Genomic DNA, 15,513 nt, shown 5'->3' with positions numbered 1-15,513 from the left:
AACAGGTAAATATCTTTTATTGAAGCATCAAGCTCATAGCACAGATATATTTAGCACATCTTGACCATCCAAAGAACAGCAAAAGAAATTAGAACAGCAAAGTGTCTCCTTCAGTACATCCTGACAGACCCAGATAACTGCAGAGGGGGAAATCCCTCCAACTTTAAGGAGTGGAGAGTCATTTATTTATTCACAAGAGTTATTCAGCTTTAAAAAATAAAAAATAAAAAGAAACAAGTCATCCCTTAACTTCTGAACAAACTAGTTTGGGGAAACCGCTTTAATATTTGAACACAAAAGAGGAAATGAAAAATTGGTCCGCAGCAGAAATACAAAATGCTTTGTATAAAATTTTCTGATTATTTTACTGTAACAATGCATTGACTTCACTGTATAAAACAAAAAACAAAAAAAAAATGGCAATGATCCCCAAAAAGTAGCATTAAGATGTCCTTAATCCCACAGCAGCTGTTGGGAAGTCTGAAGAGTGAGGGGTAGGGAATCCCTCCAACCTGCTCCAAGAACTTTCCCGCAGCTTTAAGATAAACTACAACTTAACTGAACCTGTGAAAATATCGAAAAGAAAATAAAACCCTTTAACTTGTCAGGATGCAGCAGCTTCTATGTGTGCTTCCAGCTGGAAGGTGAAGCACAAACAAAACGAGGAAGAGGTGGCACTAGGCTGTCAAGCAACACGGTACTAGAAGTCACATGCACCACAGTGTCACAGGACGTCCCCCTCAGCGGACAAAAGGACCGGCCATCCAAACAAAGAAAACTGCTAGGAAGTCCTATTTTCAACTAATTCAAAAGTTAGGGGGGAGACAATCAATTTAATAAAATGGCAGTTTAGGCAGGAGTTATATGTGGAATGATCCGGGTTCACCCTGGCATGCTCAGACTGGTGGGCCTCTATTGTGCTTTTACAGATTTCTGTATGGGGCGGAAAGAGACAGAGAGGACGGACACAGAGGAAAAAAAAAAAAAAAAAAAAACGCTTTGCTGTTCAACTGAGCTAAATGTGTCTGATTCATTGAAAGCGTTTGACATGGTAGCAGCCAGGATGGTCGGCTCCATGGTCTGCAAGGACTGGAAAACGTTTGGTCAGCAGAGGGCATTGTGACTGCGCCGGCTGCTCTCCTGGAGTCGGACATTCAGCTCAAACGCGCTCCAGGCTGTTCTCCATGGAAACGGACATTCAGACGGTGGGCCAAATCACATCAGCCCAACGAGAACAAATTGTGGAGAAAAATAAAAAAGCTGATGCCAAGAAACTGGGAAATGAAGTGACGCTTTATGGCCCAGCAAAGCAGAGATCCACTGCTGTAGTGCTCAGTACAGCAACGAAAAGTATCACGCAACTTTAGGAAAACTCAAAACATCCCGACTGAGTCAAAAGATCTGAGAATTTGGAAGGTCAATGCGTCTTAAGTGAGTGGGAAGAGAGTGGAAGACCGCTGAGCCGTGAAGAGGCAGGTCAGTCTGAGCGTGCCAGGGCCCTGCTCTAGTGTGGGCGGAAACCCTGTCTGTGGGGGATGAGGGGGGAGACCTGCAGGAAGGGACCGGTGTACTGGGCGCCGATGGACAGCCTGGAACAGAGCGCAGTTAATTCCTCTACATGCACCTCAGGATCACAGCAAGAGTGAGCTAGAATATCAAGACAGCAAGAAGAGCTTTCATGCAAGAGACTTAAGTCACAGTTACGACAACGCAAACAACTCAAACTGGAGGGTAAACTCAGGGCGAGGCGGGCAGGCGCCAAGCAGGCGCCGAGGGGCGAGGATGTGGCGCCCGATTGACGGCAGCAGCCGCCACCAACTTTCTTTTTGCGCCTCTTCTTCATTCTCAACCCTCAGCTCTGCTGGTTCTGCTGGCGGTTCTTGGCGTAACTTGTAAAGACGAAATTGTAATCGTTGAACTGAGCCAACTGGCGGTCGAGACGCTTGTAGCCCTCGAGTTTCTGGGGGGAAGAGAAGACACTGCGACACTTGGAGCTCTGTGGAAGGGGGGGAAGGGGGGGAATTGAGTGAAAATATACAAAGAAACAAAGTGCAATTAATCTATATACACAATTGATTTATACTTGATGGACCACTAGGGGTGAGTGTAGCATTCTGAAGTGTAGAACTTCCTTTAGGAAGTCAGCATTTCCTTGTGCAGTGTCACAGTTCTGGAACACATTGCCAATCGATATGTTACCATGTACAGACTTCTGTAAGTTTTCTGGTATCGTAAAACTGTGGCTCCTTCTGCACCAAGTTTATTCGCATAAAATATGCTCAAAATAACTGTCAATATTTACCCATATTTATCTGTGTGTTTAGAGGGGAGTACTGTTTTTATTTTGTTCTTATGGTTTGTGCAGTGAGATCATTTGTCCTCAGGTTTTGTATTGTTGCATGTTGAATTTTAATACTACTGTATGATTAAATGCTACTACAGAAGGTAGCTATAACCTGGTACAGTACATCTCTCCGTCAGTGGACGGTCTGACAGGCTTCAGTGGATGTTGTACACTGTCCCATTTTAAATAAACTCAATTAAACCAGAACTTGCTTTTAATAATTATGGGACTGACTTGATTATATAAAAATAAAACCAGGACATTACCTACTGTATTAATAGTGTCCACACGACATGATGCTACCACTCCCATGCTCTAGTTGGGATGGCCTTTGAGGCTTGGAAGCATCCCACAGTTTTTCCTCTAACATGAGAATTTGCTTTATGTTCACGTATTTGACCGTTTCTGACCACAGGACAACTAGCCAAATATAAAACTTTATTTTGAGTGCATAAACTTTGGCAGCATTTATTTACCACAGCTTAAAAAAAAAAAAAAAAAATCTGGAGCAGCATCTCACTATGATGAGACGTAAAAGTCACTAAAAATAAAACTGGTTAAAAACGAGAAACTTAGGAGATTTATATGTTGCTAAAACTAATTTTCTGGCTGCTACTGGGTGATATTTTTATTCCCTTTTCTAAAGACTTCTGTGATTGTACACAATCTTGCATTTATACATTTTGGCTAAAATTTGTACTTCTTGATAAGAGTAATGACCAAAAAAAGGGAAAATACATTAGAAAATGTTACGTTTTTCATACTTCAAACTTGAGACTGAAAGTGAAGTATAACATAAAAGCCAGTATTTAACAATTCCTCAGTTTAAGTATTTAAAAATTAAAGTGAGATATTCGTTTTTGCAACTTAAAACTTTTTTCAATTACTTCAAAGTAGGGAATAAAAGTGATGTTTGAACTGTATTGCACATTAAATAATTAAAGTTTTCTTATTAAAATATGAATTAGTTGTTTTTACCAGCATTTTCTCTTTCATACATTTTTTGTACAAGCTTAAGTAGCTAAAACAGCACAGGACAAATTTTTTTATTTGATAAGTCATCTGAATAATCACCACCTTACTCAGTTACTAAAATAATACCTTACTTTGGGTTTATCTAACCAACTAAGTTGAGAATAAATTCTAATTCTAACAGCCCTATTTTCAACGATATGTCAATATACCTGGATGGAAATCCAACCTGTTGGGCTTTTAATGTGCCTCCAGATGACATGAGCTGTCAACTGAAGTTAATTAAATGGACTGAAACGACATTACAGCTGCACACACCTGGTTGACAAAAAGTGTAGTCACAAATTTTCCTGGCTTGAACACATCAACGACCTTCCTGATCAGATCGTCGTAGGACGTCTGGGAGAGGTTGGTCTCGAAGCTGACGTAGGAGAACTCTGGCTCCGGGGTGATGTGGATGGTCCAGTAAGTTCCCTGCACGCCACAAACAACAGCAATGTTACCGACGCGCTCGCATCCGTCGGCGCAGAGGACGGCGATGTCGCAACTCACATCAGTCTTCATTCCGTTCATTGAGTATCCACAAGGGTTGAACATTGTGGCGTCGATCACAGAACCTGGTACCAGGTCACGAATTCCACTCCTCTGAGGGCAGAATGGGAAGAGACGGTTAGGACTGGGGATGCACCCATCCGCTGTTTTCACGTACGGTACCGATATCTGAGGTTTACTTCTGGGCCATACTGATCCCACACAGAAAAACTGCTGAAAAACTTGAAGGGTTTCTTTTAAATACAAATACATAAATGTACTGAATTACAAATTTATTTAATAACTCTGCATCAGTACAGCACACTTAAATACACAACAGCTACAAAAGCTTGGTTAAACATGTAAAAACAACTTCAATTTATTCAGTCAGTACAGGTAGGAGAATGACGGCCAATGGAAAAGAAATAAAGAAACTGATAATAGGTTGGCTACCTTGGCTACATGTTCAGAATAAACCTAAAATAAAAATCTTTTTCAAATGGTTCAGAAAGTGCAATTAGGAATTCTAAGTATAATGATTGAATAGGTCTGCTTTTATGACTTTGGCACCGATAACCAATCTGGAATTTTTCAATACTGGGACCAATACAAATATTAAAGAGGCAATATTATGCATTTTATAGCAGAATCAAGTAATTGTGATATCTTTTGCTGTCGTTACAAGAATGCTATATTTATCAAATATGACTTGAAATTTGACTTTGATATTTCATGCCTTGAAATTGGGTCTCTGTCTTTAAAAACTTCTTTCTGAAACTCCTGCTTCAGGAAGTCATACCATTGTTCCTACATTAACCCTTTAACAACATTTTTACCAGTGTTGCATTGAGAAGTAGCTTGTATAATGAATTCAGCAATTGTGCAGTTCCATCAAGTGTTTGTTAATTGCTGCCGCTAGTCTGAAGGAACTCTGTGGGGTAGGACTGCTCTGTGAGGCTCAAGATGAGAAACTGCAGTTCTGAGGAGGAGCTGCGTCTCGAAGGCGGAGCTAGGTCCATGCAGGTGTTTTTTTCAGAGATTGCCATGGAGATTAAAGGATTTCTCAAACATGCATGAAAAAAAATAAAAATCAAGGCAATACTGCAGATTATGTTTTAAATGAGGGAATATTATGATAACATGATGTAAGCTCAAACAAGCTTATGTTGTATAATACTGCCCCTTTAACATCAGATCAGTGCATCTCTAATTAGGACTGTTCCCCCGTCGCGCCAAACAGCCACTGCTGCTTCAGGTTACTTACACGAGTGACCTCACTTGCGGAAACACCGTCTTTCATGTAGAACTGGTCCATAATGGCTGGGTCGAGGTCGCTCATCAAAACTTCCAGCGTCTGATCGGCCTTCTTGTTCTCCCAGTACTCCGGCAGATCCAGGGTGAACAGGTACCTGCAAGGCAACGGAGCGGTCAGGACGATTCACGGGGCAGGGGCCTGACGCCTCGGAATGTGCTGCCATTAAGCATTCAGCGGTTTTAACAACAGGAGCCTTCTTGGTGCACGTTATCCAGGAGAGCGGTGTTCTGGAGGAGCCCTGCAGACGTAACATCTGTCTGTTTCTGAGAAGCGAAACCACGCAAAACAACAAAAAAAATCCTGGTAAAAGTGCACATCGGACCGCGCAGAGTAAAACACAGAGTTCAATTGATCAGTCAGATCCAACTGACTGATGAATTAGCGCAGATTTTTCTGCAGATGGGGACCAGGAAGAAGTGTGTTCAGACCCCCAGCGGGTGAAGTGATGGTAATTTAAGTGAAGTCGCTTAATTTAATTAGAAGTTATTGAGGCCATGATCAGTGGTTTTTGTCAATACGGAGAAAAATGTCTACATTTATCTGCTTAATTTGTGACGGGATCTGGATTCACGGTGAATATTAGCTAAACCGCAAAAAATGCGGCTAAATAGCCGATGTTAATATGATTGTAATTTCACGGATAAAAATGGTACATGACAGATTTTTTTTAATTTTTTTATGTTGTCGGTCAAGATAACGGATAACAAAAAAAGTCTTGCGCGACCTGCCGCCCTGACACCAACTCACACACATCGTCATTCACAGTCTTACTTGTAAATCAATTTTTATTTCGTTGGACATTTTGATGTTAGCTTGTCGATGTCTCAGTTTTATTCGCTGGGAAAGCCAATAAACAGCTTGAGGTGATTCTGCTGCTCTCTAGTGGCGAGAAGCCGCAATGTTGGCTGGTAACAATCGGAATGCATTATGGGAGATGTAGTTTGTAGTCAATTCGTGCTTAAAACCCATTTTAAGTCAATCATGGGCCTATAAAACGCTTGGAGGGGCCACATATAATGTCATGGCAGGCCACATGTGGCCAGCGATCCTCGAGTTTGACACATGTGCTCTACAACTAGATGGTTCATCTGTTCAGAGATGAACATGAGAAGTTCTATGTGTCGTCGTTTATGGCAGAGGAAGCTTACTCAATTCTGTTGAATGCCTTTCCAGTGAAAGCAGCAACACTGGACATGCACTTTAGTTCCAGCCGGTCAGCTTCGGGACACTTACCAGCAGTCAGAGTTCAAACGTCCCATGCAGTAGGCTGCTCCGTCTGGAAGGAAATCAGAGTTTGTATTATCACCGGAATCCCAGACTGTCCGAGTTTTACGACTACACTTGGTCAGACCTGCTTTACGTACTTGGGAAAATTTGGCTAAGAAAATCCACTTCCTCCTGAAAGTTTCGATGAGGGAACTCCTGGTGGGCCGGCTTCATGAAGTTCTTACGGGAATAGAAGAAATTCTGCAACAAAACGCACCCAAACGTTACCCCACGGTGAAACTGTCCACTTACTAGCTGTTTCCATTACAAATGTGCTTAAGACTTTTGATATTCTGCTAATGTTGGAGAAAAAAAAATGCAATTGTGGAATTTGCATTAAGCAAGAAACGCAACTAAAAATCACATTAAAATTTGTTCATGTTTTAAGTTAACAAAAAACTGCTGAAAGTTTACATAAGAGCTGTGGATTCATCACGTTTCAAATGTCAAAGTCAACCTTTGATCAACTGTGTTGCCGTCATAGTTCTGGAGCCAGCTATGCATTATTTAAGGAGAGCAGAAGCTATAAAAGAGCATGATGCAAATTAAGTGTTTCCACTAGTTTTGCAAAATACACAAATTTGAATATAGCTGAAAAAAAAAAATTCATACCAATGCAAAAAAGATGAGTGAAAAACTTTTTTGAGCAATTTCACAGTAAATGGAAATGCAACTACTGTCACTGTGCAACCCCAATGTTGCACAATGACATTTTATGTGACGGACTAACAAAGAGCCACATTTTGTGAAGTGGGAGCAAAGTAGTATAGGCAACAAAAAAAATAAAAATGTAGTTTTCATCCCTTGTTGCTCCCACTAAATAAAATCTAGTGCTACTGATTACATCCAGAAACCGGTTTAATCAGTAATTTGAGCGCCTCAGTGCAACTAAACCCAATGCAAATGGATTTTTTCGGTTTCTGGACTTGGAGGTTGGTTAGAACAGTATCATGAAATCCTAAACTGTACAGAAAGCCAACACGGCATCACCCTGAACACATCATGGAGGCTGACCTTCCAGCAGGACAACATCCTGGATGAGCCACAGCTGCAAAGTTGGTCAAAACGTATTCATGTCTAAACTTTGAATAGAGAATAGCTGGCAAGTTTAAATACATTGAGGTTTGAACATTAATAAAAGCCTTAGCAAGGGTCTTCTCCTGCATCATATACATAAAGCGTAATGAGTTTTATTATGAAGGAAGTGTGTGTCTAAATGAAGGCAGTGTGTGTCCAACCTCGATGGCGTCGAAGCCACAGTACTCCCTGGCGAGCTCCAGCAGAGGCACCAGTGCTTGCAGTAAGAGGGTGGTTCCACATGTCTTCAAAATGAAACGTCTCTTGGAGACAAACATGCTACTCTCACTGTGGCGCAGAGAAAAGAAGAAACTTTAATAGTAAAACTTCATTATATACTACTGCAGCAGAGAAATCAATCAGTAAAGGGTTAATCCACACCAGTGGTGTCTGGAATTGGACACCACTGAGCCAGATGATGTTTGGAGAGGACAGGCCATTCTTACCTGAGTATATAAGCTTCCTGCTTGTCAGTCTTTGTCACACTTATGATCAAACAATGCACATTTTCCAAAAGTTTGTCCCACTCAAACCTGAAAAACAGAGGAGGAGGAGGATAGATGTTGGGATTACTCTGCACACCTTCCCAGTGCTGCAGCGTTTGAACGTTCCTATGTTCAAACACACCTCAACCAAAACGCCTTCATAGCATGTCGGCGTGTTTTACACATCCACGTCAACCAGTCATTTAATTCAGGTGTGTTGGAGCAGGGACGCATCCAAACGTTGCAGACCGCTGTCCTAAAATATGTCGTAGGAAGGGAACCTAGTGTTTGCAAGACATTCAGTATCTACCAGTTGACCATTTTTAATCATTGCAGTAATTTACAAAAATGTGCTTGTGTGGCCCGAAAACCTTAAAATATAATAACAAATTTCAGCAAAATGAAATTAATAGCCGAGTAAAAAGGAGATAAACACTGTACGCTCCTCCACAGGAGGATCGATACTTGCTGCTGCTCCTCCTGCCCTCCCACCAGGACCGGGGGAAAAAAAAAAAAAAACAGCTGCAGTGCAAAAAGCAGCTGCGTCACGTTTTCCAACACAGCCTTGGAAGAACAGTCTGGGACCATTCACAGCTCGGCATCAGCCATTAGAGAAAGCTCGGGAGAAGAGCGCAGCGCTCAATGGGGACTGTACCAGCAGCTACCCCGGCCCTCAGCTAGTAACCGTTCCATCACACACACACACACACACACACACACACACACACACACACACACACACACACCCCCGATGGACATCAGCACATACTTGAATGAGTTTCTGTCTGCAGATGAGGTGAAYGTCTATTACTATACTTTGTTTATGCCACAATAAATCAGATCAACAGCTGATCTGTAGCAGGGATGGGCGATATGGACCTAGAATTTGATTACAATAGTTTGTAGTACCATTGTGATACTACAAATGATAATGAAAAACTATTACACAAGGTTTTCCCCAGAAAACTTGCTACGCCTGGTAGTTGGGTGACTTGGCTACACCAGTCATTCATCCAGCAGCCTGTGGTGTTTTTGAGTTAAATGTTTAAAGTTGAAAGAAAATTAGAAAATATCACTTTATAAATATGTGCTATTGAAAGATTGGAAGATTAATACCTGAACACCAACAATAAATTCTTAAAAAATGCAAACATTTAAAAAGAAATAAATAAGCAATGCTTAGCCTGGTGGGGGCACAAGTAAAGCCTGGTGGCCCACCAGGCTTATAACACACTGGGTGAAATCCTGCTTTTTGTGTTGCGTTTTTAAGGATTTAGCATTCATAGTGTCAAACAAATACTGTTCTTTGGAAAATGTTCCAATTTTAAATCGGCTCCTTCAGGGCGCCACTTACTGCATGATTTGCAACAAACGGCTCACAGTAACTACATTTAATCACATTTTCAAATTTAATAATATTTGTGGAAGAAAGTGAAGAAAATAAATGTGAAAGTTTCCAGTAACGTCGGTTTTGTTTTTTAACATTAATGCACATTTATCAAGACAGTAAATCAAAATTTGCGTAAAATTTTCTGAATAAATGGCAAGTTACACAATAAATGCCCACCTATAATATATAATCAACAGGTCAATGTTTAGAGTCTGGATGAACACATGAAGGAACTAGTTCAAGTTCTGATATTATTTGTCTCATCTATCATTGCCCAACTCCACCACCTTAGATCATATTATGTTTCAAGTTATCCAGTTAATCCACAGTGTTACTCCTTTGTTTTATTTGTATTACATGTCCACCCACTAGGGGCACTGTTATGCCAGGAGCATATGTAATGGGTTTGTGTTCTTCTTCGTTGCTCTCTGCATGTCTGTGCGGAGGATGCACATGGCGGAATAAAGCTGAGTAAAGAAACTAGTTGTTTCTATGATTTAACACACAGTACAAACGGTGGCTGAGGTGTTGCAATTCCTCACATAGAACAGTTTTGTAGGAAGGGCACAAAATTTAGGATTTGTGATTGTGTGCAAAGTGGTTCTATGTTTAGTTAGGTTTCACTTTGAGATGAAGTCACTTAGAGGAGCTGCTGTCAGTAACTCTGTCTTCAGTGTGGAAAGTACAGCTAGTTCAGTGCTGCAGTGTTTTTGTACTTCTGCTCTGGTTCTGTTGAGGATTTCTTCCCGTTAACTGACCCCCTCCACCATGCACATCTCTGCTCGGTGTGAGAGTCCGCTGCCAAGTTAAYGGCTCGATGCAGTCAACCGGGGTGGGCATTATCGTATTGTTTATCATGAGAAATTTAAGAATTTTTATTTCATGTCGTGTTAAATCAAAATAAACAGGACTGTTTGGAGAGCAATGCACTTTGGCTAATATACTTTGAGAGTCCTGAAGTTGTATTATTTTATGTTAATGTAATATTTAGCCAGTAGGACAGTCTCACAGCAGCATGCTCTGACCACACACACACACACACACACACACACACACACACACACACACACACACACACACACACACCAAAATGCTAAAGCTCACATTGAGCAGGAAGCACATGTTAGGAATGAAGCGTTGCATGTCGCAATATTTACAGAGACCATCACATGATTTTCTACATCGCGCAGCTTTACTCTAAAGTCAGCGACTGAGTTGTTCAGAGAAAACTTTGGAATTGGAATAATGAACTGAACTTAACGGCACTATATCTACAACTGGGCTGGAATGTATGGAACACACTGAATATGACTGTAGACAGAAAACAGCCAATTTAATCCACAGAGCATTTGTTGTGAATACAAATAAGTTTCCAAAAGGCTTCCAATTAATTGCTTGGATTTGAAAAATCTCTTCATAAATAGACCAATACATCTTCATGTGCCAGACCTGTACATGAAGTTATGACATATTAGAGATACACTGATTAGAATTCTACAGTCTGTTTTCAATACCTGGCCCATTCCCTACAGAACAGAGACCCTAAACTATGATTACACCAATGTTTCCAAATCCAGCATGTTCCACCAGAGATGTAGTCTGAAATCTGAAGAGGATAAAGTTGTTGTAGTTCACTCAGCCTTCCTGGGAACAGCTAACTGCCTCACTCATCCAAAATAATAAAAAAAGAGATTTGATAAGAAAATATTCAGAATTAATTTTAAAACACCTTACTGGTACTGGAAAAAGCTCACTAAATCTTCCTGCAGTCACAATTTCTACACTGATCTGCCCTATGTTCTGCCTGATAAAAAAACAAAAACACAAAAACTGGTCTTGAGTTTGTAGCAGTCTGGCCACCAGCAGGGGGGAAAAAAATCCTTCAATGTCAGTCACCAAAAGATTTCTTGGTGAATTGCTAATATTGTTGAAGGAGCTTTTAAAGATTTATTTTACAGTTTACAAAATTAAACAGGAGGTCAGGAAGCAAAATAAAAACTATGCTCATTTAGTCCCATCTTCATGTGGGTGGAATCTCGGTGCACACTTATCGGCTCACAGATCAGATACTTGAGACATTTGTAGCAAGGAAAATAATTTATTCAGTACCGGCAGGATTTCATGACTGCTTTTGTGATCACTGATTTTGTGGTGCTACTTTAGAAATTTCAAAGGAATTTTGTATGTTTTCCTCATTAAAATTCCTTTTAAAATCTACATATGGAAGAAAAAATAGAGAAATGCTTTTCCATTCTTTTAACCAACTTGAATAGCTCAAATTTTGTTACTCCCATATTGATCATGGACTACAACATCAGGTAAGGCTTAAGTAGCAGTGTGGTAGAAGAAAGATATACAGAAATACCTGCAGGTGGGACTTGGACAGTTAAGCCCAATATTTTTCACCATATCTGAAGAAAAATAATCTCATAAGACCAAAAAAGTGGGGCTTGCATGAATTTCCAGGTGTTTTTTTTTTTTTTTAAGTTATCGTTTACAAGAAAACACATGTTTACACCGTTTTCTCAGAAGCTTCCCTACAGACAAATATGACTTAGGGATTCTGACTGCAGGGTGGGTGGGGGGGTCTCTTGAAGCCATCTTGACTCGATATTCTTTCTGATCATCTCCAGCAACAGATTAAGACTTGGAGTGGTGAAAGGCAGTCAGCTTCATTGAGATATTCCAACAGCAGGCTGCATGCTCGTTTTGCAAAGCATTTAGGTCAAACAACAGTGACCATTGGCTCTACGGGATGGTGCTACAGGCCGCCATTTCACACACAAACGCATGGGAGGACTGTTGCAACATGCCTTCCTCGGCCCATTGCAACAATGTTACCAGAAACCTGAGGCAGCTCCTGTTTCACAGCGACATGCACACCAGAGGCTATTTCAGAGCGCTCAGTGCGATCCCATTTCCTCAAGAAACTCCTGGGAACTACCAGGACCTGCTGGTCTTCACCCGTTCAACAGGTTCACACGGACCTTCAGAGCATTTAGCTCAGGAAAGGAAGAACTCCAGGTTTCTGGTTAATGCCATTTTTCTGCTTTCATGTCACTCAGACAAAGTTTGTAGCATCCCACACACGCAAAAAAAGAAAACACCCATAGCATTTATGAACTAAAGTTTAACATGAGCAGGTTCTTTCAGAGCACGATACCAACAGCCACATTATCAGATCTAAAGTTTGATACCACAGCCTTTCCCAGCCTTTGGGAAAGTTGCCCTGCAGTCACCAGCAGCAGACCATAAGATCTGAGGCCTGACAGCAGAGGTAATCTGAGCAACGGCCCCGCCGGTCACTCAGATGCCCTTGTGGACTTATTTGGACACTGGCTGATGTCCAGCGGGCTTGATCCACTGACTGGGTCCCCGTAAGCCGCTAATCTGTCCTTTTGCTGTAAATTAATGCCACTCCTCAATCGCACCACTGGCCACACATACGCATTTGTTCAATTATAGAACCTAAATTATTCCACCAATCAGACTTTTTCCAAAACACAAATTTTTCTTTGAGACATGTGAAAATGTGAAAATGAAATGTTCACATTTCATTTTTCTGGAGGGTAGAAAACAAAAAGGGGAATAAATGCCACACATCAGGTGAGACTGCAGGCTCTTTCAATATAAAAGTTGTAATACCCCCTCCACACCCCATTTATGCTTTTAAGATATAGGCACCACTTTCATTTCTTTAAAACCAAAAAGTGTGTTTATAGGCTGAAAACAGTGAGAATTCATTTTCTCTCATTCATTAGGTGCAAACAGTTTGAGCTGCAAACCAGCATTCAGAGCTGATCAAAACCAAAACAGGCCTATTCTGATCAGATGTATGAATCACTATTCTGCTCACCTGCTGTGTCTATGATCAACTTTTTTTTTTTTTTTTACATAACCTTTTGAGGCACATGCAAGAAGTGAATTTTGTTGAACTGAACCAGGGCAAAGGTCAACAGTCCCCCACGTGAATCTTTGTGAACCTCCTGTCCCATCATCCTGTTCAAATGCAGCMGAGGGCCACTGAGCAAATCAGAGTGCAGAACCCTTGAACCAATCAGAGGACTGGGGAGGGGAGCGTCCTCATGGCTGGAAACGTGACTCGTGCAGGGACCAGTAGGGATTTTTTTTTTTTTTTTTTAACAAAACAATGAAAGTCAATCTTCAGGACTGCAGATGACTGGACAGAAACGCTTAATTCGGGACCTAAACCGTACAACAACAAAAACTGATGACCAGTGTCTCTGTGCGCCTCCCACCTGACAGAATTCACCTGAAGAACGGAACCCAGKCAGAAACAAAAGCTTGTCCAATAAAAGGATGCATCTGATGAAACCGTCCAGAAGCGGTTCTTAGAACSGTGAGCGCAGCAGTGGCCATGCTACAAGTCAAAGGAAGGCCGACCACATGCTTCACGCTCCCCTCCCTCCTTGTTGTTGAATGACGCAGAGAGAAATAAACTCAACGACAAACGCAGCTACAGTTTGACAAGACAAAAATGGAGTTTGCTTTTTTCCCCCCCGCTTCTCGAATGTATTYAAACCATCAAACCAACCACGCAGACAGCAACGTGACAGAAGTATACGAGCAAAGACACGACGCTGAAGTTGGCATCAGTTTTGTCACGTCAGTAAAGGGCTATTTCAACACTTCTAAAGGAACCCGAACTACCCATGATCAGTTCCATCTTAATTTAGAGTCCTACTTGAAAAGTGTAATACTTTGGTCAAAGTTATATTGGGTWATTCTACACTAAATAGATCCGTAGTACAGCACGTTATGACATGTTTCACACGTTCACTATATTTACCAAAAACAATGCGTCTCACTAATGTAAAATCTAYTCGTGTTTCTACAAATTCATATTTTGCGAAACCCAGATTCCATAAAAAGCAGCATAATGACGCTTTAATGAAAGTCGAAACTCAAAAGCTCCGAATCTGATACCAACTTCGGAGTCATGAGCATAGGGAAAGGTTTAAGAAAATTTATCAAGCCCGCCTAATTTTGGCAGCAAAAACTGACAGACATGTCAGTGACGGACGAATCAGTCACCTAAATRGCACAGCATTTTAAGATCCAAATAAAGGCCAATAAAGTCAGCAGGACAACGCTTAAAAGATGTTGATACTTTTCTTTTAGGAAGTAGCATGAGTTACTCGGCTAATAACCGCTTGCCCACCTGCTAGTCTASGTATTTCTAAACACGACAGAAAATATCCATTACGAACCATAAAGCGTCAAGTARTGGAATAGGAAGAACTGATAAACTTAAAGTACGAYGAATGAATGAGTCATCCTCTGAGTAGCACAGTTAAAGGGGGAGGTGACCATTTTCCAGAGATGGTGTTAGCTAACTCGCTGGTAGGGGGCTGTAAGGCCAGAAACTGCTTCGGTTCTCAGCAGGCCAGATTCGGGTAAACCAATGACAGTCTCTGGGGGCCTGGACTTTATAACATATTACTAACTACATGTCACACAATACCTGAAGTATGGTCAAGGCTTACCGCAATAGGCTACACAGACATGACATGACRGTGCAGACAAGAAAAAGACTCAAACCTCGGGATGGTGCGGAGGTCCCCGGTCCCTTTGGTCTCGTCCTGGCGAGAGAACCACACCTCCAGCAGCTTCTCGGTCCCCTCGAAGAAATGTGCACCGTTATCCTCCATCATGAGACAACAGACACCCAACAGAATTATTAGAACGTCAGTTACAACGTTTACAGCTTATTTAATCCTTCCTCGGTTAGTTATAATTTATTGAGGTACAGTCCTTTAAGCAATCCAGGTGTTAATTATCTTGAGTTACCGCCTTCCCTTTTGCAGAGAATACCGTAAGCGAGTGCTAGCTAATATCGCCGGCCATACTGTGTAAAGCGCTGAATGAAGTGCGTGTGTTGCTTTTATACCAAAGCTTCATTACGTCACTACTGCGTCGAGCCAATCTGACAGCAGGGCCACTTCTTGTGATTTCTGATAGGTCCGWGGACATGTCACTTATGACAGAGAACGGTTTCCTCACGTGCCCTTCTACAGGTACTAAAAATTACCGCACAATGGGGATTTGTTGTTTTTATACGACATAATATCAAATATTGGGCATTACTATTTGATAATTCTTCTTTTTTATT

General features: G+C 41.2%; 1 protein-coding gene across 1 annotated transcript; it reads right to left on the bottom strand.

The window, feature by feature from the left end:
• amd1 (adenosylmethionine decarboxylase 1) lies at positions 1-15,268 on the bottom strand. Its single transcript, XM_008398545.2, has 9 exons — positions 14,943-15,268; positions 7,952-8,038; positions 7,667-7,793; positions 6,527-6,629; positions 6,396-6,438; positions 5,112-5,256; positions 3,869-3,961; positions 3,635-3,790; positions 1-1,996 (listed from the first exon to the last, which is right to left on the bottom strand). Exons 1-9 carry the CDS (start codon positions 15,053-15,055, stop codon positions 1,853-1,855), a joined length of 1,011 nt encoding a protein of 336 aa, XP_008396767.1. The 5' UTR covers positions 15,056-15,268; the 3' UTR covers positions 1-1,852.
• Positions 15,269-15,513: the final 245 nt, after the last annotated feature.

This window comes from Poecilia reticulata, linkage group LG21 (assembly GCF_000633615.1).
Source record: "Poecilia reticulata strain Guanapo linkage group LG21, Guppy_female_1.0+MT, whole genome shotgun sequence".
Lineage (NCBI taxonomy): Eukaryota > Metazoa > Chordata > Actinopteri > Cyprinodontiformes > Poeciliidae > Poecilia > Poecilia reticulata.
The sequence above is the reverse complement of the archived record's forward strand: the minus strand, read 5'-3'. Positions and strand labels throughout refer to the sequence as shown.